The 26999-nt window shown below is 33.9% G+C and overlaps 4 protein-coding genes across 4 annotated transcripts; 1 reads left to right on the top strand and 3 right to left on the bottom strand.

The window, feature by feature from the left end:
* Positions 1 to 1175: 1175 nt before the first annotated feature.
* On the bottom strand, positions 1176 to 8761 carry LOC122608364 (probable E3 ubiquitin-protein ligase ARI2). The gene is made up of 6 exons (XM_043781458.1): positions 8498 to 8761; positions 4072 to 4104; positions 3460 to 3742; positions 2582 to 3380; positions 1762 to 2145; positions 1176 to 1641 (listed from the first exon to the last, which is right to left on the bottom strand). Exons 1-5 carry the CDS (start codon positions 8630 to 8632, stop codon positions 1983 to 1985), a joined length of 1413 nt encoding a protein of 470 aa, XP_043637393.1. The 5' UTR covers positions 8633 to 8761; the 3' UTR covers positions 1176 to 1641; positions 1762 to 1982.
* A 2802-nt stretch (positions 8762 to 11563) lies between these two features.
* Positions 11564 to 12106, top strand: LOC122608918 (dirigent protein 11). Its single transcript, XM_043781989.1, has one exon. It carries the CDS (start codon positions 11564 to 11566, stop codon positions 12104 to 12106), a length of 543 nt encoding a protein of 180 aa, XP_043637924.1.
* Positions 12107 to 17723: 5617 nt separating this feature from the next.
* On the bottom strand, positions 17724 to 19358 carry LOC122608919 (protein LYK5-like). Its single transcript, XM_043781990.1, has one exon. It carries the CDS (start codon positions 19356 to 19358, stop codon positions 17724 to 17726), a length of 1635 nt encoding a protein of 544 aa, XP_043637925.1.
* Positions 19359 to 25516: 6158 nt separating this feature from the next.
* Positions 25517 to 26396, bottom strand: LOC122608920. Its single transcript, XM_043781991.1, has 2 exons — positions 26287 to 26396; positions 25517 to 26219 (listed from the first exon to the last, which is right to left on the bottom strand). The coding sequence occupies exons 1-2, from the start codon at positions 26394 to 26396 to the stop codon at positions 25517 to 25519; spliced, it is 813 nt and encodes a 270-aa protein (XP_043637926.1).
* Positions 26397 to 26999: the final 603 nt, after the last annotated feature.

Here is a 26999-nt window from a genome sequence, read left to right on the forward strand (position 1 = left end):
TAAAAATTAAGTTGTATATCATTTGTACAAATGAAACTGTCTATAAATAGGAAGTACCAACGGCTTAAGTTCATGATTCCCGTTGACAATTGTATTAAAAATGAATATAAGAAGTGGAACAACTTTTACCATACTCACGGCCTGATGATCAACAACTAAGAACGCATTAACTTTTCTTTCTTCTTTTTGCACTTTTTATTTTGACGATATATAGATGTATATTTTTGTTCATGCACGTTTTATGTGAAGAGTAAAAATTGTACCTTCTCTCGTATTTCACGGGACATGGGAAAATAGCTAGGATGTAAACAGTTTTATTCTTTACCTGAAGAGAGACCGGCCAGTTGCTTTCGGAAGAACCTCCGACCAAATAATTAAATTATTTGTACTGACGATTGAACCCTTTACGTACACGCTTTATGTGACGTACGATGGTAATTGCCTTATGGATTGAATAAATTCCATAAAGATTATATATTCCTTATAGTTTTTTTCCATATTTTTCGGCGCATATAAACTTTATTCCATTTTCCAGTAAGACATGCGATGCCATTTGTATGTTTTTTTAAGTTTCATGAGAATATATATATGACAGACGTAAGTTCCCTTTGTGAAAAAAGAAAAAAGTACAACACTTTATGTTTCATAAAACAAAAACAAAAACTAAAAGCATTTAGCTTTATTAAATTTATGAATATTAGTGTTACAATGTTCTTATATATATTCTCAATCTCAACTTTCATATCTTTGGCCAACGATGGAATCAAAATTCAAAGTTTTTTTAATAAAATTTGATAATGAGAGTAATCACACTAATAACTTATAATTACACCCATAAATAACGATACTTCATATATCGATATAAACCCTTGTATTATATTTCCGAACAACAAAACACAAATTTTAATACATCTTAATTAACCTCCTTACTTTTAGCTTTAAGCAAAACCTTTTTACTATAGTATAGTATAAAAATATACAATAACATTATAAAACAATAATTAACTTAATTAAAAAAATTACTGTTTAGGCATTCCATTTTTTTACAAATAATTAAACCAATATTTAGAAACTTAGGCCAGGCTAAAAAATTAAGGACAAATTTACAAATAGATTACAAAGAAATTGTTACAACCCATATATAGAGTAAGTAAGGTAATAAAATGAAGAGAACGTTAGCAAGTAAATAAAACGATTTTCATATAATAATTGGTCCACCGCACATCAATTTGCCAAACTTTATTTTGTGATTTGTTTGTAAGACCAACATTTTAAGTTTCGGGCCTTCTAAGTTGCCTTTGCTATAAAATCCGCACACACCACACGTATGTGTATAACATCATGTGCTAAGTATTGACCACAAAGTTTAGAAAAAGAAATAAGGTTCAAAATTCTTAAAAGACAACTCTATTGAGTACGCTTTATTATAAACTCCCAACTTTAGACTATATATAAGAAGGGTGCAATATGAGCTCCATTTAGCTGACCACGAGGTTTGGGGAAGCTTTCTTAACTGATGATGATGGTCAATTAGCAAACTTTACCGCCTTCTCTGGACCATTCGACCTGTAAGGAGCTATAATGTGCATATGTGTACTATGTTGATGTTGAAGCAGTAATTCGTTGTCAATGAACTCATACCTGCATATACACACGAAAAACTCTGTTACAATGTGCAAGTTATGTAAAATACCCTTCAGTAAAGATGGTATCTGATGAACACAAACTAATGTGGTAACATCTTTGACAAGAAAATATTACATTTTTCGTGGGACAAAAAGGTAGAAACGTGGAACGAATTTTGTCTTCAGTTGAGTTGTCAATCCTTACGATTAGGTATTGACTTTAATAATTTAGTAACCTCGTCGTCTTGGAAAGTCAGCCTCGGTTTACATAAACTCGATCAGGTTGTGGTTGGGGCTGGGCCAAGGTTAAGGTCATTAAGTGTATTCCATATACACGTAACTCTTGCAACGTTCATTCTACCAGATAGATTTTATAGGACCGCCGTTATGTCTTTCATTTTCTGACCACGTCAAAAAGAGTCCTATTGCCATTGTCCTTGTTAATGGCCTTCGCAACAGATCTAGAACTACCGCCACTCTGACAACTAACACGTGGAAGATACTTGAGAGGAAATATGCTCTTCACATAACAAAGATTCTCAAAATCAAAATAAAGAAAACGCCATCAGATAATATTTATGAGAAGCAAAATAGTAACCGGGATCCAAAAGGATTCTACATTAACTAGGAAACTAATGTACACTATACGACAAAAACAAATATGAAATAAGAAACTATATATCTGTAGCCTATATAGGAAACTATTTGATCCAAGATGTGAAAAAATATCCAATATATCCCAAACCGGAAACATGGTGAATAGAAATTAATACAGTTTGTAAACATATCTTTGAAAACTCCTCAATAAAGATGAAAATTATATCTTTTGAACGAAAATGTCACAGTCTACTTCTAATTTCTAAATATATGATGAGTTAGGCATCCTAACTTAGAAACATCACTGAAAGCAAACGTAGAAGTACTTATATCATTAAGCCCCGAGTAAGTTTACTTACAGTTTCTTGCATAGGTGGTCAATAAACGGAGAAAGATTGATGATTTGATTTTTAGTTTCCTTAACCTGTTCCTCGGTATCATCATGAAACAATTGATGCAAGAAATAAGAGAGTTTTTCAACATACAACTCAAGTTGCTCTTGCTTGTCCTTGAATTCGTTCTGTTTGGTTTCTTTATCTTCAATCTTCAGTTCATTACTTAATAATTCATCACCAAACATGTAGTATGAGAATGGATATGAATTAGAAAGAATCCTTCTTGACATAAAAAATATGTCAGCTGCATTCATTACCCAAATGAAATATGTCGAATCTATATCATACAAATATTTACGTTGCAGGTGCTCCCTGAACGTGATGGTAGCGGTAGAAGAGTCTTTATGTGCTTCGAAACGATTGTAATATCGCCTAATCCAACTAATAGTTTGGGAAGGCTCCTTGCACTTTTCTTTCCAAAGCTCCCACATTCGACATGAACAAGGAGAATGTGGTTCTGCTGAGCAACTAAAACAGAATTGGAAACCACATGCACATTCAACCTCACGGTATTCATCACCATCATCAATGCGAATGGCGTTTCCACATTGAGGAACACTAGGGCACCATTTCACCCTTTTGTTACCCTCAATATAAGATTTTAACAGGAATTGATCAAATATTTCTGATAAATCAGGGTCCTTCCTATTAACTAAAATTCTAATCTTTTCTTCATCACAAACTTTATAACAATTCTCAGCCATACAATTGATGCGGTTGCTGTGACCTTCTTTAATCTTCACAACAAAATAATCCGTCCAACCTTTAAACGAAATATATAAACAGAATAAGATTTTATGTAAAAGTAAAGGTTCAAATGTATATAACACGATATAACTTACAAGTATTGCAAAAACAATGGTTGCAATTCATTGTGATCATATCACGGGCAGAAATTTCCTTCATGCAGACTTTACATAATGGTTCTGAAAATTCAAGTGATGAAGATACATTCTCATCATTGTGTCCTACCGTTAAAGATGCTTCTGCATAGAGTGCTTCTTTTCCCTTGTTCAAGAAGACATCAGACACTTTGTCAACCTCCCATCCATGATGAATAAGCAAGGTACGTGCATGATGTTCCTTAAGAGATAGCAACTCCATCACTTTCTGTAGATCTTCTCTCTGAACATAAAACCAACTTCATCGGTCAGCAAAGAAAACCAAAAAGTTAGAAATGATAATACACTGACAAGTTTTTGCAATTCAATGAATTTGCTTAACCTTAAGTTTTCTAGTTGTAATATAGATCTGCTCATCTGAAGAAGCACATCTGAGTCAATAATATTTTAAGAGCCTAATTTCTGTTGAGCATTTTATATGTGCTAGCTTTATTTCCAGTGAGCTATAAACCGAAGCCAACCATTTTATTGGGCATAAAATCACAGAAAAACAAACCGTAGACACCCTGTAAAGATGTTAGCCAGTAATATGACAGAAATATGATTGCTCACCTGTGCGTCCAATAGACTCCCTTTTGTGATGACCTGCACATCCACCAAACAGAAATAAAAACTGTAAATGGTATGGATAAATAGATGATAGAAGAGTATGCTTAGAAAAGAAGATAGCAGAGTATGCACAGAATAGCGATCAACGCTTAACATATGGCCCAAAAAGAAAGTACTTTGTTGTTGAAAAATCTATCAATAAAATAGTAACTGAAATTCTTTGTAACTCATTTATATTACTATCCAAGAATAGTTCGTAAATCAATGAATTGATTGTAAACATCTACTGCAGATTGGATAGCATGAAATGGAAAACGAATTAAAAAAAAAAATCCCTGCTATAGTTTTAAAGAAACCAGAGTTATTGTATCTCTGGGATATCGCGCGAGACATTACATAACTTTTTTTTCATGATGACAGCGAACAGTGAAGTTGTGTACAAAAATGATCAAAGATACAAAGATGATCGGTTGTATATTCTTTACGGAAGCTAACTATCAATAGTACAATCAATGAACCACTCTCAGAACCAAAAAGGAAAGACGATCATGTTCTTAAACTTTTTGCCATGAATTGAATTTATCGAGCAAAAAGTAAGAGACCAATGAACCAAAACAATCATAACCTTCATCACTGTAGGAGGGCAATGTCTGTTATTAACTTATTAATGTTGGTACAAACATATGTGAGAACCCCATAAAATAATACAGTGTGATATAGCTGAATGATAATAGTATGTTGACAAATTGACAATAAAAACAGAACGTAGAACACTACATGAGTTTTCTTATTAAGATACATTTCCATATATTTGAACTACACTAAATAAAAAAGAGCATTTTTAGAGCCAGAATAAACATTAACTATCGTGAATGTGCGCATTAAAATAATTGCTGCAAATTTATATGCTATACGCATCAGCATTTTAGTTTGAAGCAACCTTGACTATAATGCACTTTGGACCATAGACGCTGGCCCAATCATACCAAACAGAATTACCCTACAAGAATGATCATATTCTTCTATCAGCAATTAATGGGAAAAAATCATGGCTTAATTCGAGGTCTTCTTTACAAAAGTATCCAAATATAACTGCCAAATCAAAATGAAGTACAGAATTCCCATATAGGGTCAGACAACCGACCCAGGATGGAGCAGTTTGTTGGGCGTTGAACACTCCACCAGTTTGCGAGTAGGGACCAGATGCAAGTGGCAGCAGAACAAGTAACATAAAGGTGCTCGACATACTCGCGGTCTTCTTAACAAACAGGACACTAGATTGATTCTAGTTGGTAGGCGATCACATTATAATCGCCACACATTGATATAGGTAGTGGGTAATTAAGGGGTTTTCTTCCATGTATAGGTTGTCAATGTAATCATCAGGTGAATACTAACCAGCTAGTCCATAAATACACGTTTAGTTTTCGGAATTCCTTTTGTTATATTCAGAAACTATTCTCCGACGGATTAGAGATTCGTTTTAAGTCCTTGCCTAGGTTTCATTATATATAACTTCAAAAAAGATTTATCATATCCAATAATCCCACATCCGGGTACCTCATCCAGAACATATAATAACCATTAGATTTACAATTATATTCCCAAAATACTGTCAAGGTCCAGTGGTGTCTCAAGCTTTCATGAGACTTAAAATAAACTTTCAACCTATGAACTTTTCAATTACTAAAAATTAAATGATATTAATCTAAACGGGTAAATGCGGCATCGTTTCTTTTTTACTTAATAATTAAGAATTTATTACATTTAGTCAAATTTCAAGTTTCTTTTTTGACTTAATAAACAAAAATAACCATCAATTACCTATTTTCTACTTAATACATACGGACATTATTTATACATTCAGTCACTTAATACACTCAGCACTTAATGACTAAAAAAGAATTGGGCCCGATGCTTTCCTAATTCATCCGGGAGAGTCTTTCACTCAAATGTACGCAACATAAAATGGGTATCCGAACCTTTCCGAACCTTTTCACTAGGAGGTTCGAACACGAGACCTCTTGTGCACCACCTCTTATTTATATCCAAGTAAACCAGAAGCGATTGATCAAAAAATCAAAATCAATCATTTACTTCATATAACAATATTTAATTATACATTCATATATAACTATATAAGAAACTATACATACAAACATACACACACACACACACACACAATACGTACTGTATCAAAATAACATGCAAAATAAACAAAATGTATGTGTGTGTGTGTGTGTGTATATATATATATATGATTAACCACCAACGTAATTAGTAATTACTACCTTGCAAGATGAAATGGTATCAGTAGCATTAGTGGTTAGAACGATATAGCCACCCATCACTATGTTTTCTTTCTTCAGCCTAAAAATAACGACAAAATGTTTTCATCTAATTATGGCTATGTTGAGTCAAATACTGATTACTGGTGATTACTAACTTTCTTCTTTGGCAATTCGTATATTTATTTAAACAAACAATAGCAAGGTGCTACTAGAAAGTTACAAGGCGAATCTTTACATGTAAGAGGAACACATCTATATTTTGTGGCAAAAGGTTGAAAACCGGCAACCCAAAACAGCCCACAATCAGCTGCTTATCCATAATGTGAGGGGCATACCTGACTCACTCAACGGTTGTGGCTATGGGGATGCTTGAGCTTGAACCCAAGACATTGTGCTATTTGTGGCAAAGATTCCCCCACCCACTACCAATTGAGCATACACCATTTACTTCTAATTGTTGCCCAAGTAAAAGATGGTGCCCTTATTTCATCAGATAGTTTTTCTGGGGTCATGCAGGTGCCTTGGAAACAAACTTAATATTTATGCTTTGCCAAATGCACCAGCAGCTAGCAAGTACGAACTGCCAAATTAAAACGAGTACAGAATTCCCATTTAGGGTCAGAGAGCCTGCCCAGGATGATAGATTCGTCTGTTGGGCAGTGAACATTCCACCGGTTTGGAAGTAGAGACCAAATGAAAGTGGCAGTAGTACAAGTAACAAATAGGTGTTGGGCAGATTCAAAAGGTCGTTTTTACAACCGGGACACGAGATTGAGTCTAGTTGGCAGGCGATCACATAATAATCGCCACACGTTGATGTTGAGTTTAACGGGTGCAAGTCGGCTCCAAGTTGTGGATAAGGGGTTTTCTTCCCTGTATAGGTTGTCAATGTAATTGTCAGGTGATGACTAGCTAGCTAGTCCATATATACATGTTTAGTGTCCGGAATTCCTTTTTTATATTCGGAAACTATTCTCTGGCGGACTAAAGATTTAAGATTCGTTTAAGTCCTTGCATACATTTTATTATACATGATAATCTATTGGCTATTTTCCTTATTAAATTCAGATATAATAATTTAAATAAAGCTTCAAACAAGAGTTAACATATCCAATAATCCCACATCCAGGTACCTCATGCAAAACATATAATAACCAGTAGATTTACTATTATATTCCCAAAATACTGTCAAGGCCTGCCGCCCCGAAGTTGTCTCAAGCTTTAATGAGACTTAAAAACGAACTTTCAAATTATGGCCTTTTCAATTACTAAAAATTACATGATACTAATCTCAACGGGTAAACGGAGTAGATTTTCCTCATTCACCCGGGAGAGTCTTTCACTCAAATGTACGCGACAGAACATTCCGAACCTTTTCACTAGGAGGTTCGAACACCAAACCTCTTGTGCACCACCTCTCAAGTATATCCATGTAAACCAGATGCGGTTGATCAAAAAATCAAAATCGATCATTTACTTCAAATAATCTATATCTATACTATATTATAAAGTAAATCCACTTTTCAACTTTCAACATTCAATTTCAACAATATACACATATTAATGCATGATGTACCATACATCATGCATACAACTTTCTCTCTCCTCTATAAATCATTTTATTCCTCTAATTCTTTCAAAATCTTTTATCTCAAAAACCGTACATCGATAAATTATAAAAATTATATGGGTGTTCTTAAAATTTCATGCTCTTCATTAGAGATGTCATTCGATATACTTTCGACGAATTTTTAAATCCGAAGGTGGAGCCCGTGCGACTAAGGCATTTGGCTATGACACTCTATGACATATAACCTCCTATGACCTATCACACTTTATGACCTATCACCCTTATCATTTTACCGCCGCAACGCGCGGGTAATTGTTCTCGTAATATTTAATAATACATTCAAGCATAAGGGACTATAGATACAAACACACACACACACACACACATAAGGATGGACATCCGGATTAAAAATCAGGGTTAAGATTCAATGATGTTTTCAAATCTTGACTCTTGATTTTTAGCCCAAAGTCAAATCCCCTTCCGTGACATGAAAAATAACCATGCAAAATTAAAAAAGAATGTATATATATATATATGGTTAACCACCAACGTAATTAGTAATTACTACCTTGCAAGATGAAATGGTATCAGTATTAGTAGTGGTTAGAGGGTTTTGATCGTCATCATTATCATCATCATAATAATCTTCATCTTCATCATTATTGTAGTAATCTTCCTCCTGATCATCATCACTGAAATCCATATCGGATTTCCAAAAATTGCAACAGTTGTGTGTGTTTGTTTGTGTCTGGTGTTATTTGATTTTGAGAACCGGAAATGGGACTCCAACCGTTTGCTACTTATAACTTATTAAGACCACTGGTAAGCTCTCATTTGGGCTTGGATCTGTCTAAGTTCAAGTTTTATATGACAGATTTTTTTATAAACATGTTTTTGGATGGATTATTTGGGTGCTTTTTACTAATTAAGTATAGTCGACGAAACTCTTAAACGTAAACTCGATTAAGATAACATGGGATCGCGCAATGCGATGACAGTGGTTGAGAAGGTGGTCTAATAGTGTTGGTGATTGTATTGTTGGTGCGGTGACGGTATCAAGTGGTGTAGGTTGATGTAATTATAATAGTGAAAATTTTTTAGAAGATAAGAAATTAAAGTATTAATTGTTAAAATAAAGGTTTAGAGTGTAAATTAATTCATTAAGAACAAACTTGGTAATTTATAAAAACTTTTTCCATAATGAGTGTTTATTAAGGGTAATTTAGTAATTCCGCATGTAACAATTTTGTAACTATTTCTAATAGGGAGTGTCATAAATTTTATAAAGGAGTACGAGCATGGTACCCGCGTAATGCGGCGGCGGTGGTGGAGGAGAAGGCGGTCTATAGGTGTAGGTGATGGTACCATTGGTGGTGGTGGCGTTTTCAAGTGGTGTAGGTTGATGTAATTGTGATAATGAAATTTTGTTAGAAGATTGGGGCTTAAAGTGTTAATTATTAAAATAAATATTTAAAATGTAAATTAATTCATTAAGGGCAAATTTATTATTTTATAAAAACTCTTTCCATAGTGGGTTTATAATAAAGCTAATTTAGTAATTCTGTATGTAACTATTGTGTAATTATTTCTAAAAATAGGGGTGATTTTTATAAAGGAGTACGAGCATGGTACCCGCGCAATGCGGCGGCGGTGGGAAAGGCGGGCTAGTGAGGTCGGTGATGGTAATATTGGTGGTGGTGGTGGTGTCAAGTGGTATAGGTTGATGTAATTGTGATAGTGAAATTTTTTTAGAAGATAAGGGCTTAAAGTGTTAATTATTAAAATAAAGATTTAGAATGTAAATTAATTCATTAATGGCAAATTTGTTATTTTATAAAAACTCTTTCCATAAAGGGAAATGATATTTGTACCATTTATTTTGATTGATGTACCACAACTGTATATTACTGACTAGTACAGTCAGTTATACAATATGTACATTGTGGTACATTAATCAAAACTAGTGGTACGAAAATCACTTTCCTTCCATAAAGGGTGTTTATTAAGGGTAGTTTAGTAATTCCGTTTGTAACTATTGTGTAACTATTTCTAAATATGAGGGTTGTAATAATTTTTATAAAGGAATATAGATAGATAGACGTTCCATTTGGCGGTAAGGAATGAGAATTATAATAATTAATGAAGCTTGGTTAACTATAGTATAATCAATCATTATCCACTAATGTCAATGAGTTTTTGTGAAAACTTTAAGTCGCGTTTGGTTCGCAGATTATGATGGAATCTGATGTAGTTAGAATTGAATTTCATTCTTTAGTGCGTTTGGTTGTTCAATGACGAAGGAATATCCTTTCGTTGGACTGTAAACACTACATCATTTAATGGAATCTCCATTCTATGGGGATGGGGGGAAGGATTCCCATTCCTTCTGTCACTTAAATGAGTTAAATCTTCAAAAAGTGAAAAACATTCCATCAAATTCCGTTCCTTTAACAGATTCCATTTTTTCTAAGAACATTTTATGAACCAAACGCGTCCTAAAAAGGGTTAATTACTGTTTTAATTACCGTTTATAATTAAACTTTAACGAATAAATTAAAAAACAGAACTTTGGTCATTTGGTAATCGTATTAAGGCCTCATTTAAAAAACTTGATTTAGATCTATGAGAGGCTAGATCCATCCTTGTATAAATTCATAGTTAGAACAAAAAGGTCGTGATTACACATAAATAAGTGAGTAAAAAACCCAAACTCAAAATCGAACCCGAGATAAACCCGAAACCAAACCTAGTCAAACCCGGATTTGACCAAAACCGGTCTGTGTTTTGGAAAACCCGGTTTGAATCTCGGGTCTTCAGACAGGATTGGGTTCAGTTTTGACAAAAACCTTAGAAAAAGCCAGCCAACCCCCATCTATTTTGGAAAAAAAAAACCGGGTCCAAACTGATTCAGGTTGGATCAAACCCGGTTCTGGTCTTTGTGACCAAAAACTGGTTTGGGTTTCGAGTTTATGTTTGATTGGGTCAAACGCGGTTTTTGCCCACACTATGTAGACATAGATAAAAGATTTGTAAATTTGATTTTAAAACGAAACATCTCAAAACAAGAGACACGAGGCCCCTCTTCTCAGAAATTATAAATTGCAAATGCATTAATAATCCAACAACTGGAACAATATATTCGAATAAAAAAAAATAGATATACAGATTATCATCCGATAGAAAATTAGCCCATGAAGCTCTTACTATTGTAATGCAATGTGTAGCCCATCATACTCTAGCCCATCAAGCTCAGTCGTACCCATTAACTTTTGATTATTCAAGCCATTCCACTTCGTTTTGCAATTTAGCCATATACCGAAAATGTTTTGAACAAGCCAATAAAAAGTCTTTTAAGATCGGTTTACTACATTATAAAATAGTAGTGTTACAAACTTGGACAATCTTCTTGATATTAAATTGCCAATATGTCCCGTTAATACTATAACGTTTTCTTTTGTGTTAAATAGTTAGTACAATAAAGTATTGTCCCACATGTGTATATTTGGAGTTTGTGTATATATGTAAAAATATGTGGGTGGATTTGGTATCAAAAGTGATTTAGGTGGCCAAAAACTTAAAGGGTCTTTATAAAATCCTCAAACAAGCCATGAATTATCATCATAAATCTTGAATTATGCTTTCTAACAACTTAATATTTTGTGTTTCTGTAATCCTAGCAATATCTGTAGTTATACTTCTAGCTACCATTTCACCATTACCTCATAGAAAATCCTCTTCAAGACTAGCTTTATCTTTATACATTCAAAAACCACAAACCACAACTGTGCCAAATACACACAATGTGGCACCACAAGATGCCGGCGCGTTAATTTTTCATCGTGTTTTAACTGAAGGGCCCAAGAATACTTCACGCGTCATTGGCAAAGCTCAAGGCTTCATTATCCCGGTTGAACAATTTGCACGCTCGGGGTTCAACATTATTTATCTTACTTTTGATACACATGAATACGCGGGTAGTGTTAGTATTCAAGCCAAAAACTTAGGAAATGAGCGGAAAGATGAACTAACTGTTGTTGGGGGTACGGGCTCTTTTGCTTTCGTACGTGGAAGAGCTGTTTTGACACAAAATGATGATCACGATACTGATCTTGTTGTACCACATCATATTAAACTGCATTTGAAGTATCCTAATCGGTCTAAAATGATACAAGGATGAGTTACAAACTATTTCTTGATGTTTTTTTCTTTGTTCTAATAATTAAGGTTGAGAACTCTTATTTAATTTCTCCCAATATGATTAATATATTCATGTAATTTGTTTAGTAGAGAGATTTTAAGATGCATAATAAACATGCTTATTATTGTAACACAAACTAACCCACTTTGTATACGTTTATGGTTATATTGTAACTGGGCTTATTTGGGGAGGTTTGATAAATAATTGGCAACTCACTCTAAGTATAATAAGAATTAAAGATGCTTTGTTGTAGCCATCTAACTGAGAATGTTTATTTATTTTTTTTTTTGAACGACAAATTATCATATTATACGGGTGGGAAACCTCAAGGTACAAGTACCTTACTAATGGGCCACCGACCCAATGCATATGAGCTTAAATATTGGACACTACTACAACTTTAGTTAGAAAACAATGTACAATAATTTTTAAGAATTTTTCCGTTGAACTTTGGAGTTCAAATGGTCTTTAAATATTTGTATTGTATTTAATAATTGAGGTGGGTGGGAGAAACTTATTTTTAATTGTCACAGCATCTTAATTAGTTAGAATTTTAAACTAAACTTTGAAAATTAAGGCTTGTAGATTAACTTTTGCTTGTATATATTAGTAATAGTATCTGAACAATGCGTTGAGACTCGAGACAGATGATTTGTATATTTTCGTAAACTTTGATGATATCTGATGATTTTAATGATGGCTGTCGCGTTGGTGTAAGAGAGTCAGAAAAACGACCGTCCTCTATGGACAACGAGGCCAGGTCTAGTCTACAAGCAGGACAAAGTCTATGTTTTTCAAGGGTAGTCCCATTAAATGCTACTCTAGTTCAAACACTAAAAGATATATATCAAAAATGTTTGCTGACAAAAAGCTTTGGTGAAGAGACACCACTTATGACTGCATCAAGTCTGGGGTATGCAGATATAGTTTGGGGTTTCATACAATGTGCAAAACAAACCAATACAAATCTTCAAACCAGAAAAAGTTTAGATTGTGCAAGCGAGTTCTTGGGCTACAGAGATTCTTTTGGCAGAACTGCCTTGCACGTCGCAGCTGGCTGTGATCATTATGGGGTTGTAGTTGAGCTGTTGAAGGGTGGTGTATCCATGCAGCAGTTAGTTTCTTGTAGGGATAACAAGGGCAAGACTTCACTGTCCCTATTAAGGCACCCTAAATATGATTCATACATTTTTGATGCAATGGAGGCTGCTGCAGGAAAAGGAAATCGAGAGGTGGATCGTCCACTGACATCAACGTCGATATTGATTGATGTCGATAAACATCAAGGTAATCTTTATAGTCCAGATGTTTTATTTAATGTCCTATAATCCTTTGTTTTAATTCTTTTGCTTAAAAACCAACCAAAAATGATAATTTGTACAACTAGAAAGGGATATGAACACTCTTTGAAGGCTACCATAAAGAAACAATAACTTTGAGAAACCAAATGCTAAAGAAAAAAAGATTCTTGCTGAAAATGGCTGAACCTGCAAAGATGAAACAGCATATGATGTGTATGCAATGTTTTAAAACTCGGGTCAACCCGGCCGGTTGAACCACCAGTTCGCCTTTGACCCGTTCAAGGAAACTGGCCGGAATCCTGGTTGAAACTAGTTGGCCTGGTGACCAAAACAGAGTTGACCCGGGTTTATATAGTTTTTCTAAAAAGTGAAAATAAACAAATACTAGTAGCTACGTTTTAACAGGTATTTATATTTATATTAAAGAAGTATTGTTTGTTGTTTAATTATTACTTTTTTATGTCATTTTTAGGTTAAATTTGTATTCTTGTTGGTTATGAGTATCTGACAATATTTTTGATTGGATTCTAAGTATTTTTTTATGCTAACTAGCCAACCCGGTTTACAGATGTCCAAGCATTTTCATAGTTTAACATTGTGCTGTTATAGTTTTTGACCTGTTGGTTTGACATGTATGCTTTTGTGCTTTATTGAACCAGTCATCTACACGGAGTGTGCAATGACTTCAAGCTCGTACCCTAAGTCACATGAAAATAAAATGACATTGTCATTGAACAAGTTGGATAAAGGTATGCTTGAATTGACTCCAAAAAGAAATACTATTCTCCACCTTTTAGCTAGGTTTGGAGACGTAACGAATGCAAAAAGAACTCTCCAAATTTGCCCGACTCTGGTTTACCATCAGAATTCTGAAGGAGAGACACCGCTTTATATAGCTGCAAGGGAAGGGCACATAGATATTCTTGAAACTTTGATTAATTATGTGAAGCATGATGAAATGCAAGAACTCGCAACAAGAAGCATAGATAAACACACTGCGCTACATGTCGCTATTGAGAACCATCATGCTGCAGTAGTATTTTGGTTGGTGAAAGAACTGCCCCAACTTGCAAATCACATCAACAGTTCCCATGAAAGCGCAATTTACCTTGCCGTGGAACGAAACTATTATGATATTTTTAGACTACTACTAGATAAATGCAGAGTAAACACTTTTGATGGACCGAATGGGGAAACAGCATTACATGCTGCAGCAATCATCGAAAATGAACCAAGTAATTTAGATAACTGGTTTTGTTTATTTATTTTTATGTTTTGATTTTGACTTGTGAAGTATACTTAATTTGTCATAAGTAAGACTCATTATGATATATCTACTTCCCTTTAAGTTAACAGTTTATTGCGTATTGGTGTGTCAGGATATACTAAAGACTTGCTACAAGAAAATATCGATTTACCAAGGATCCACGACAAGCATGGTTGGACACCATTGCATTATGCTGTTTATCATAATAAATCACATACAACAAAAGAGCTTCTCTTGGCAGACCCCGATACTGGGTATCAAATGACAACGGGAGATGACACAAATACTTCAGCAATTCACATTGCAGCTAGTAGAGGCCATTGTCATCTTATGGAAGAACTTATGTCCAAATGTCCTGGATCCTCAGAGCTAACTGATTCCAAAGGAAGGAATATTCTTCATGTTGCTATTGAAAATAAGAAAGTAAACGCGGTTATATGGATCTTAACATGTGAATCATTAGCCACAAGTTTAAGTAATCAGAGAGATATCAATGGGAACACTCCTGTTCATTTATATATGGCTTCTGACCTTGAGATTCTTCAGATGGAGGAACTGGTAGTCAATGATAGAGTCAACATTCATATCCGGAACAATGACAACCTGACGCCTCTAAACATGACACATTCAGTCGAAAAAAGTGAGAAACTGATCGAGGTACATTCTTTTCTTATTATCTCGGTTAAGCCTCAAAAGAGGTTAATTTATTATGCGAAAATCACTCCTTTTAGTTGGTCACAGTTATCTATGTCTTCCTCCATAACCTTTTCTTGTTGTCCACCTAGGTAGTTTATCCTCTGTTCCAATTTATATGTTCTTGTTTGGATTTTGGAGTCTTTTTGTGTCAACTTTGACCGTAAATATGTATGTTTGTATCATATAATACTCGATAAAAATTATATCACTGAAAATACATTTAAAGCTCAATTCATTCATATATTTTACATCGAGTATTATATAACACAAACAAAAATAATTACCGTCAAAGTTGATAAAGAAAGACTCCAAAAGTCAAACTATGACATTTAGTTTCTAAAGTTTATCTAGGTAGTTCTTATTTTAGTTTAAGCTTTCAAAAACCAAATATTTCTTTTTCTAACTTAGAGAAGAATGTATTTATAAGCAGGCCTTCACAGCAAGTGTAATGAAACATACAACCGAAGACCCACAACCAAGAGAACTACCCCGCGTTTCAAAACAGAATCATGTCCACAATGAAAAAGAATCAAAAAAACAACTGTTCTATAGGTTAGCAGACAGTGTTGTTTTACTGGTGACTCTCATAGCAACAGCAACTTTTGCAGCCGCTTTTACAGTACCGGGTGGTTTTGATGGTAACGAAGGATCCGAGCAAGGCATGCCTATTTTACTAAAGAAAGCAGCATACAAAGCATTTGTTGTTTCAAATGCTTTAGCCTTTTCTTGTTCTTGCTGTGTTTTATTTGGATATATCAGGTTACAAGTCTATGCTATCACTTTTGATGAAGCCGACGAGGATGAAAAGAAAGGATTTAATTACATGCTTTGGTTTTACTATTTGCTTGCTCTAATTGCTATGATATCAATGGCAGTTGCATTCATCACGGGCAGTTATGTTATTCTTTCACCGTCCCTTAGTTTTGCCATCTCAGTATGCACCACGTGTCTGTTAATTATGCTTTCTATGTCAGCTATCTCCCGCAAAAATCTACGCTTTGCTGCTGCAGTTATTAAAAAGATTCGTTCAATTTTCAATAGGCAAAGTATATTGTCTTGGAGGGTGTTTACCTGCCACCGCTGAATGGGATACTGTCAAACATTCAACAATGAATATTCAAGAAACCCGCGGCCTTTAACACCTACATATGGTCGATTCATCCTCTTCAAAGGTTCTTGCCTAGTTTGTATTTGTCATTCTTAGTGGCTTATTAGGAGAAGTTGTATGATGTACTGCCCATGGATACGCTGTCCTTTAAAGGCTATAAGAAGCAAATGTAATAGTGCAACTTTTGAAAATTGAATATGAAAAACCGCAGGAGAGTCGTTCACTTGCTCATTTTCATCATTTGTGTGAGGCTAGTTTTGATTAGCATAACATACTCACCAATCTTTTACCATGTATGAACTGTTTTTATCTTCTCTTCTCCTTTCATTGCTTAGCTACTTGTTTTCTCTTGGTTGCAACTTGCAAGGAGCATATTACTCGTACCTTTGTCCGGCACCTAAGAACAATTGGGGGAAGGTGAAGGAAGTCGTATAACCTTTTACAGTATCAATTAGGCCCTGTGAATCCGTAATCATAAGCAAACTTTCTGGTCTGTTAAATAAATTTGTTGAAAAAAAAAGTACAAAAAATAAGTTTTTAATGCGTACAAACTGCAAAATCTCCTTACCAAATAATACTAGTATTTTGACATGATAGTATTTCGGATTACATTTAACATACGATTCTTTATTGTAGACCTTTAGAAATTGGAATTGCTGGTTTAACCCGACCCTACGCATTCTAATTTTGTCATGTAGCAGATACTAGCTACAAGTCTTCAACACATTCCATATTGACATCTTATGCCATTGGGTGAAAATTTTGAATTTCATAGTGCTTCTTTTAAATCCAACCCGGTGGTCTTTTCGCGTAGCAGTCTAAAAGGTGGGTTTACTTTTGTTGCCTAACCCAATTTTCAGGCTAAAATATGATGATTTTGACCATATAAGTATATAACATTTATGGAGAACAAATTACAGCATAAGAAGAGAGTAATCTCAATGAACTAATAGAGGCAAGTTTATAGTGACATTTAAAACCTTTTTCTAAATGTTAGAGATGCCTCTAGTTACGTTTTACCTATAACGGGACAAAATGGTAAAACAGATAACAACAAACAAAGGTCTAATTTAATATCGCAAAAATTACAAATGACAGTACATTCCTCTACATTTTACACTGCAATATAATGACACCCTAGTAGCTCAGTACAAAATTTATGTTTTTCATGTATGCTAACGTTATAGTAAACGATAAAATCATATTTAACAGCCTTTAGCACCATCACAGGCGATGATCTTTCAAAGGATCTATAATGGTTTTTAAGTCAACCAGAATTCTAACCATAGAAGAAACTACCTCATCCATGCTCGGTCTGCTTACCGGGTCTTCTTTCACACAGTTCAGACTTAGTTTCACCATCTGAACTGCATACTCAATGCTTCTAGTTTCTTCGTTTTTTAAATCAACCATCTTCCTTATCTCATTTTCCGCATCTTCCCCTTTCATTATCGTAGCTATTGCTGTTGTAAGCAGAACTTCATGACTTCCCTGCCTAACCACTGCATATTTTCCAGTTATCAGTTCCAGCATCACCACTCCAAACGAATAAACATCTACTTTCATAGTAATGTTCCCGTTTCCCACATACTCTGGAGCCATATACCCTCTAGTGCCCACAATCATCGTCGAGAGATCAAAGACTCTATCCTCTCTATCATTACCCATTGTACTCGAGAGACTAAAATTTGAAATCTTTGCTCTCAGGTTTGCATCAAGAAGTATGTTGCTACTTTTGATATTCCCATGGACATACCCGGGCTTAGTAAAATTATGAAGATATTGTAGCCCATAAGCAACATCAACCGCAATCTGAACCCGCCTACATAAACTATGACTTCCTTCTGATCTTTCCCTTCTAAGCCATCCTTTAAGAGAGCCCATTGTCATATATTCAAAAACTAAGTACCACGAATCCTTATGTGTGCAAAAACCATAGAGTTTCAACAAATTGATATGGTTAATCTTGCTAAGCATATTCACTTGCTTGTGTACATCAAATTCTATCTTTTTAACAGCTACAGTCTTGTTCCCAAATGTTCCCCGGTACACAGAACCCTTTATCTTATGCTTATTAGCAAAGTTTGCTGTGCTTTTTTTTAGCTCCTTGAAGCTAAAAACTTTGATGACTCGTTCAAAACTTGCGATTTCCACTAGAAGATCCTCTGGCAACATTTCCTTCTCTGTTACCTCTGTAGCTTGTTTATTCTGTTTTATCTTCGCGTAAACTAATCCTAGTACAGTTATCACTAATGTTAATACTAAAAGAGAACACACTGCTGCAATTCCGAATATTAATAGTTTCTTTGACGTTGATCTCTTTACAAGAGACACCGGGATTGTTGGTCTAGCACGTTGGATTATTCTATCAGAAATCGAAGGTTCTGTTGGTAAAGGAATTACTAAGGTAGTAAAAGGGTAAAAAGGGCTAGTTCTGGCCATTCCATTTGCATTTAGGACACTTTTTGAGGCTACATTAAATCTACTAGCAATATTATCAATGCTATCTCCAAAACTAACCGGGTATGTTAGTAAATACTTTGTACTATTACTAATTTGATCATTTGTAGGACAAGCACAACGGAGGGGAACTCTGAGCTCAAACCCGTATTCTAACTTAAATTCGTTGTAGTGATTTGCATGTTTTATGGAGCCACATGTTGAAAGACCTTGAAAAGTGAGATTTGCTACAACAAAATATGTTTCCGCTTGTGGTTTAATACGGTACCTTGTGATAGCTTGGTAGTATTGATTGAAGCAAGAACAGTTTACAGGAATAATGACCTCTTTATCATGCGGAAAAACAGTAGTTTTTGAGACGTTGTTGATACGGGCTAGCTCAGATGGGTTCGACGACATAAGAGTGGCGATGGATGAAACAGAATCGTACGGCTTTCGTGGTGTAAAAACAAGAAAGGATGTGCATGAAGGGTGTTTGCCATTGCAAGTGTATAGAGAGTCATTTGTGCAGTTGAATATATCATTTCCTAAGTATTGTTGCTGGCATATGATGCATGAAGTGTGAAGGCAAATGAACATAGTGAAATTGAATATAACCCACTTCATATTTTCAATATATTTTGGAAATAAGTTTTGGAATGGAAAGATTAAATGGATATGGTTTTGGTCTTAAGACTTAAGAGTATCAAGAGTTTTTAGGATTTATAGATATAGAGAAGTTTTGGTACGTGTGATATAATAGTGTAAAGGAAAGTACATGACAAAAAGACCAGACAAATTAGAAAACTACAGGTTATATGATATCACAACAAAGGTAAGTATGTATCAAGTCTTAGTGTTTTTCTTTTATATACTAGGTGGTTGCCATTAACGTTTGGAAGGGTGGATGTTGGGGCTTCATCTTATATCTTTAGATTTACCTAGATTTTTTTAAGTCCCGGTATACTTGTGAATGAAAAATTATATAAAAAGTTGTGCTAGATCGAAGGGTTGAGAACCCTATAGTCGCCTTACTAACTCTACCACTTGTTGTAGTCAAGGTGAATATGATTGGTATAGTTGTATTTTACATTAGCTTTGTTATTTTTTTTGAACGGCGTTCTAATATACTCCTACTCCTAAATTACATGTATGCCTGGAATGAAACCTCGGACTTTTAAAAAATTTTGTTAGAATTGTTTACTCATAATATGTAGAAATTGAAAATATGTAATATTAAGTATACTTGATTCATTTATATGTGAACCAATTTGTTATACGAGTGGCAATTTTTCAAATTAGTTTTAGATTGCAAGAGGACTTTAAAATGCTTGATTAACTATTGTTTTATAAGAGTTATAGATAGATATATATATATTATTTACATGTGAACATATCAAGTATCAAGTTATAATTTATAAGTTTTCATGAATTTTCAATCAAATAGTTTCACATGAACATTTTTCTTACAGTTTACTTATTATGCTTATACCAATTGGTTAAAGGTTAACTTCTAGACTATGCTTATCAAAGCACTCTTAGAAATAATTCAAACAAGTCTGTGCATTTTGTCTTTCCTTATTGTACTAATATGATTCTAATTCCCTAGAATCTTGCCTAATATATGGATTTGGCTTTATCTATCTAGAAATGGTCAAAGCTTCCAAGAATTATATAGATAAATATGAACAACTATTTGTGTTATGTATTTTAAAATTGGGATTTCATATACTACAGTATTTGAACGGGTCAAAAATAGATCATATGACATTCTATCTTGGTTATGTTATGCTGGATTGATAGATGCGTGAGAAAATGCATCTATTGTATTGTAATTATATAGAATATGAGCAATTTGTTACTTTTTTAACATCAGCGTCATTACATATATATAAAAAAATAATTAAAGGGATACATACACAATGCGTGGTGGTGTGGTGGTGACGATGATTGGTGGTGGTGGCGCAACTTGTGATAGTGGTGACGTCATCAGATTAGCTAGGTAATTGATGTAAAGAAGACACTGTAAATATTTAAAAAAAATAAAAGATATATGGTTTAAATAGATAACTTTAAAAAAATTAAAAGATATAAGAGATATGTTATTTTTCATATCCCAATTTTTATATAACTTTTTAACTGTAGAAAACATATCAAATCATTTTATTTTTAACGTCTTGCTAGTCATTTAATAAAATTATTTCGTTGGGTCTAGAAAAAGAATGTATGACTAAGGTGATGCCGAGTTCATTCGCTAGGTGATGCCGAGTTCATTAGTTTTATTAGAAAAATGTTGTAGTTTGGGCGTGCAAAAGTAATTTATTTTTAAAGAAAAATTTCATATATGACATTGGTAACTAACAAAATATCATATTCACTTAATTAAATTTTGAAATATCATATGTCATCCTAATACTTTAAAATATTAAATATGCCATTTTTAGGAAAAAATTATCATATTTCCAAATATACATTATTAAATATTATATATGTCCTAATTTATTTTGAAGCATATTATATATATATATATATGGCTACCATAGCTAAGAGAAAAAAAATAAGTTTAACATGTGATCTTGACCACTCAAATTAAAATTCAAATTAATCTCAACCTTTTAAATTAAAAGTCAAACATAAATATTTTAAATATAGTAACTCTTTTATGTATTTATTATACATTCTTTAATCATGGTAACTTTTAAAAAAATTATTGTAATGAATATCAGTTTGAGAATGGACTTGAATTTAACTACTTCTAATATTAATTGTCAGCTCACGTATTATGAAGTAACACATTTATAAACTAAACAATATTTAAAATATGAATTAAACAAATATATAGAAGTTCGGCTTACAGAATTTTTAACAAAAAAATATCATTTAATAGGAGATCACATGTCAAGTAAATAAAATTGTTTGAATCCCATTATGATAATTATAATATAGAAGTTTAATTAGGAGTTCATACAACAACAACAACAACATGACCCAATCCCTGCGCGGGGTATGGGGGAGGTAAGTTGTAGACAGTCTTACCTCTACACAAAAGTATAGAGACTGCTTCCATAGGGACCTCCGGCCACAAAGGAGTGCAAGACGGAAAAATGAGAAATGTTTAGAAAATTATACCTGTCTGCCAAGAATCTGAAAAGAAGAAATACCTATCTGCTGGGTCTGGCTACTATGCGGGTCGAACGTTTATCACTCATGCGTCCTACCGTTTAATTAGGAGTTCATATGTCAAGTAAATATGATAAAAGTGTTACTTTCTTGAATCTAAGTTCAAAGTCATAAGAAATAACAATTATTTGAGTTTACATTTTAAAACTTTCTATACAAGTTTTTTTTTTCTTTTTTTCTTTTTCTTTCCATTTTATGTCATGTTTATACCAAAATAAACATATTAGTTCGGTACTATATGCGGTAACGAGGTAATGGTGATCAACTTTGTCAATCATCCATTTTGAATTTTGATTGTTATTTACTGGTGGAATGTTTAAAAGATAAATGGTTAAGTTGAATAATTATATATATATATACATAATATAAATATTAAAGCTATAAGGTAGAGACTTACTATGGTATAATGACTATACTTAGCGGTTTAAAACTAAGACAAATCATATACTTTGTAGTAGGCCTATTAATCGGGTTGTTTTGCATACGGTTGGCGGATTGAAACTTTATGACCCCAACTTAAGCTAATAAAAGTTTTAAGACAGTAACTTCAACTCGGACCTGAGTAAGGATCTACCTAAGCGATCTGATTAATATGTTGATTTCAGGTGGGTTGGTAGGTTGATTTCATGTCACATGGGTTAATAAAGGTAGGTAGGCAGTTAAATGGGTTGGCAGTTTGATCCCGGGTCATGTGTGGTTGGTAGGTTGACAGGTTGATTCCAAGTCAAATGGGTTGTGGGATAAATGAGTTGGTAGGTCGACCTTTAAAAAAACATTATTTAAATTTAAATATTTTGGGTTGGCAAGTTGAATTATTAACCCCAAAAGTCAACCTTGCCCTAACCTAAAAAAATCAAGTTGGCGGGTTACCAGATCGAGATTCACAATCCTAACCCAATTTGCGAGTTGGTTTCAAGTCAAAATTCGGGTAAGATCGAGTATTGACAATTTTAATATATATCAAAATCATTAAATTCGAGTAACTCACTAAGGAGGATCTGGTTAGGACAATTAAATTTAAATCTATTTGTAGATTTTACAATGTCATCCTATACCAATGACGATTTTAATTTTAGATTATTTGTTTAAGTTTTTTTATGAGATAAAGTTGATTGTGTTTTGTATGCTTATCAATACTTTATTGTTTCGAACCCAGTCAACGATCGGATATAGATCTAGTTTAACATGTCATTGAAGTATATGGAATATGTTCAAATTAATTAATGAAGTCACATCTAGATATCAAAATATTTTAAAATTATCGTTAAATCTTAAAGCCCTGCATTTATCCTTTTTTTCTAATTCATTGGTTTTTTTGCTTGAAGTGTGGTTGAGATAAAGTACTATGCAAAAATAGAATCAGAATCAGTACTGGTTGAGTCAGTTACAAATAATAGTCGCAACAAAACTTAATTATATACCATGAATTTAATTGAATAACACATTTAAGAATATCAATGAAATTAGTCATATTGATAACGTTGCATTGAACTAAATTTATGCAGTTCAAAATAAAACATGGATTGGATTATAAAATCAAGAAAAAAAATGGGTTTTGAGTGAATTACAAAATTTTCACCGACATATGATATTTTGTTACTTAACAATGTCATATTTGATTTATGGGAAAAATTCATAAAAATGTAACATATTTACTTAAAATTCTTAATAAGGGAAACCTATTTAGTTTTCGTTTATTAAAAGGATTTTATTTCCGAAAATTTCTCAATAAAGGTAATATCGTTAACTTTTAACGTGAGACTTCCGTTAAGTGTCACGCCAACTTGTCACGTCACTAAAAAAGCGAACGTGGATAGACCTAAACACCCAAAAACACTTATCTTGTTGTTCGACGACAAATCCAAGAACCAAAAGCCGGAAAGAAGCTTCCGAAAGAAGCGGCTGCTGTTAAGAAAACGAGTAACAAAAAAGGCCAAATGGTGTTGAAAATTATAAGATGTACATTTTCAAGGTGTTGAAACAGGGTCATCCACATATTGGGATATCGAGAGCAAGGCGCAATAAGGATATAATGAATTCGTTTATCAATAATACTTTTGAGAAGTTGGCACCGAAAGTTCAAGGCTTGCAAGGTACAATAGGAAGGCCACAATTACGTTGATGGAGATTCAAACTCTCGTGAGATTAGTGCTTTTGGAGGAGTTGGCTAAGCATGTTGTAAGTGAAGGACTGAAGGGAACAAGGCGGTTATGAAGTTTACGAGCTCTTCAATTTGATTAAGTACATGTGGGTAATGTTTTTCTATGCTTACAAATGAAAAGATTATTATGTGGTTGGGTGGTTCGGTTTATTTTTTATGGAGTCGAAAAAGTAATAAGCTGTTTTAAATCATAATCCTACTGTGTTGCGTTTCATTGTTGCAGAGCTATATTGGTAGTCTTTGATTTATTTGTGGTATAAAGTATTTAATTGTGGTATAAAGCATTTTCATGTGACATACACTGCACATATACAAATTTTGTAGTTTGCCTGACATTTAACGGAAGTATCATATTAAAAACTAACGATATTACTTTTATTGATAAATTTTCAAAAATGAAATCCTTTTAATAAACGAAAACTAAATAGGTTCCCTTTATTAGGAATTTTTAGTAAATATATTATCTTTTTATGTATTTTTCCCTTGATTTATTGGTAGATTATGAATGACATATTTGATATGTACGTTGTTACTTAACAATGACATATTTGATACATTGGTATATTAGAAATGACAAATGTTATTTTAAAATTTAATTGGACAAATATGATATTTTATGACTTACCAATAGCATATATGAAATTTTTCCTATTTTTAATAAGCAACGCCAATAAAGCCCGGTTATTTGGGGATAATCCAATGGCGAATATGGCCCCATATGCTTGAACACGTAAAAAGTATTGGGTAACTCATGAGCTGACCATGTAACTTCATCAAAAAAAGAAAAAAGAAAAACCCTACAAAATCTAAGCCAAAGATAAACTGCTTTTATTATATCGACAATACCGATCTATGATATTAAGGCTTCAGCCAACCCTGCAGCTCTTCCTGGTTCTTTCTCATTGCCACATCAGCTTTTCTCTCTCCTTAAATCACCTCTTCCTACTCACTACCAACCCTACCTCTTCCTTATTTTTTCCTTCATTTTTATTTATCTATATTTTATATTTATCTCAAAATAAAATAAACTTACTTAAAAAAGAAAACATTACATTAATAAAAGTAACACATATTACATCTAAAAAAAAAAAAACGTGATACATAAATAAAAAAAGGAAAGTTCTACATTATTATTAAAAAAAAAAAAACTTCAACGTTGACGATGGTGTTCTGGCAAGTTCCAAACATGTTCGACTAGAGCACCTCGAAGACGGTTGTGAGACGCTCGGTCACGTAACTACCCCATCATACATAACTGTATTCCAACTTGTTCGTCCCACGTACGAACTGGCCTGTCGGGTGGAATTAACTCCAAATCCAATGGACTAATTGCACGACCGTTATAATCAACGACCATGTTGTGCAAAATCACACAAGTGTACATCGTACGTTTAATTTTGTTGATACTCAATGGACGCGCTCCGTGCCTGAGGATTTGAAAATGACCTTGAAGCACCCCGAATGCATGCTCTACGTCTTTCCTTGCAGCTTCTTGATAGCGCTTAAACTTTGTGGTTTTGGGGTCCATGGGACACTTAAAAGACTTCACAAGTGTCGACCATTCAGGATAAATACCGTCGGCTAGATAATATCCCTTTGTAAACTGTTCGCCGTTAGCGGTAAAGTTGACCACATGAGCTCTATCTTCAAGGAGCTGGCCAAACAAGTCAGATTCATTGAGTACGTTGATGTCGTTGTTCGAACCGGCGGGTCCAAAGTAAGCATGCGAAATCCACAAATCATATGAAGCAACCACTTCAATCATAATCTTGGGGTGTCCTTTGTCGCCACAAGTGTATTGGCCTTGCCATGTGGTAGGGCAGTTTCTCCATGGCCAGTGCATACAATCGATTCTTCCGAGCATACCCGGGAAACCATGCACCTCCAAATGTTTCGCGGTCACTCGATCAACATCTTCTTGTGTCGGTTGCGTGATAAAGCTGAACAATACACTTACAAAAGTTGTTCAAAGCATCGTATGACGTTTGTCGACCCATTTCCAAGTACTCATCCAATTGGTCGGCGTTGGCACTATACGCCAACTGGCGTACAACGGATGTACATTTTTGAAAAATGTTTAAAGTGGGAGCACCTGAATCTTCGTCGGAACTTGACATTTTTTGTTTTAAATTTGTAGGTGCGTGTGTTTTTTCTATAATGAATGGGGTAGATGATGTAAGAGTATATGTGTGTGTTTTTTGAAAGATATGAGTGTTTGAAAGAGTGGAGTGGTATTGTTTAAATAAAGGGTGAAAAAAAAAAGAAGAAGAAAGAACCGTTGCTGGCTATGTACTTTCAATTTTGAGAAAAAAATGTTTTTTTTTTTATTGAACATTGCATGCGGCCCCACTACCACTCGTTCTCACCCAGCGCTACAAGGAATAGGGAAAGAAGAAAGAGTTCAAGATGAGCATTGTGCCAATGGAGGAAGAGAGGAAGAGGTACAAAGACGAGGTGGTGGGATGGGGTTGGAATGGGTCTAAGGGGGTGTTTGGAATTACTTATTAAAAATAAGAAAATGAGTTATTTAGGTCAATATTTGTGTTCAGTTATGGCAATGATGGTTAAAAGGTCTGGTAAAAATGTACCTTAAAGCGGATATTCTGATTTCGAATTCGAGCCTTGTATGAGTTTTATCCGTTTTCTATGTTAATTTTACTAATTAAAATCGTTGATAAAAGAAATCCTTCATATTTATGGTCATGAGGTTATTTTATAAT

Source organism: Erigeron canadensis, chromosome 7 (genome assembly GCF_010389155.1).
Source record: "Erigeron canadensis isolate Cc75 chromosome 7, C_canadensis_v1, whole genome shotgun sequence".
Lineage (NCBI taxonomy): Eukaryota > Viridiplantae > Streptophyta > Magnoliopsida > Asterales > Asteraceae > Erigeron > Erigeron canadensis.

Bases quoted from the DNA above. Each gene is read 5' to 3' on its own strand.
- LOC122608364 (XM_043781458.1), bottom strand. From the start codon at position 8,632: ATGGATTTCAGTGATGATGATCAGGAGGAAGATTACTACAATAATGAT. The intron at 3,743-4,071 runs GTGAGCAATCAT...TTTTATGTTCAG, and splicing joins GGAGTCTATTGGACGCACAG to AGAGAAGATCTACAGAAAGT. The intron at 3,381-3,459 runs GTAAGTTATATC...TTTCGTTTAAAG, and splicing joins CCATTGTTTTTGCAATACTT to GTTGGACGGATTATTTTGTT.
- LOC122608918 (XM_043781989.1), top strand. From the start codon at position 11,564: ATGCTTTCTAACAACTTAATATTTTGTGTTTCTGTAATCCTAGCAATA.
- LOC122608919 (XM_043781990.1), bottom strand. From the start codon at position 19,358: ATGTCGTCGAACCCATCTGAGCTAGCCCGTATCAACAACGTCTCAAAA.
- LOC122608920 (XM_043781991.1), bottom strand. From the start codon at position 26,396: ATGTCAAGTTCCGACGAAGATTCAGGTGCTCCCACTTTAAACATTTTT. The intron at 26,220-26,286 runs GTACTTGGAAAT...TGTATTGTTCAG, and splicing joins AACGCCGACCAATTGGATGA to CTTTATCACGCAACCGACAC.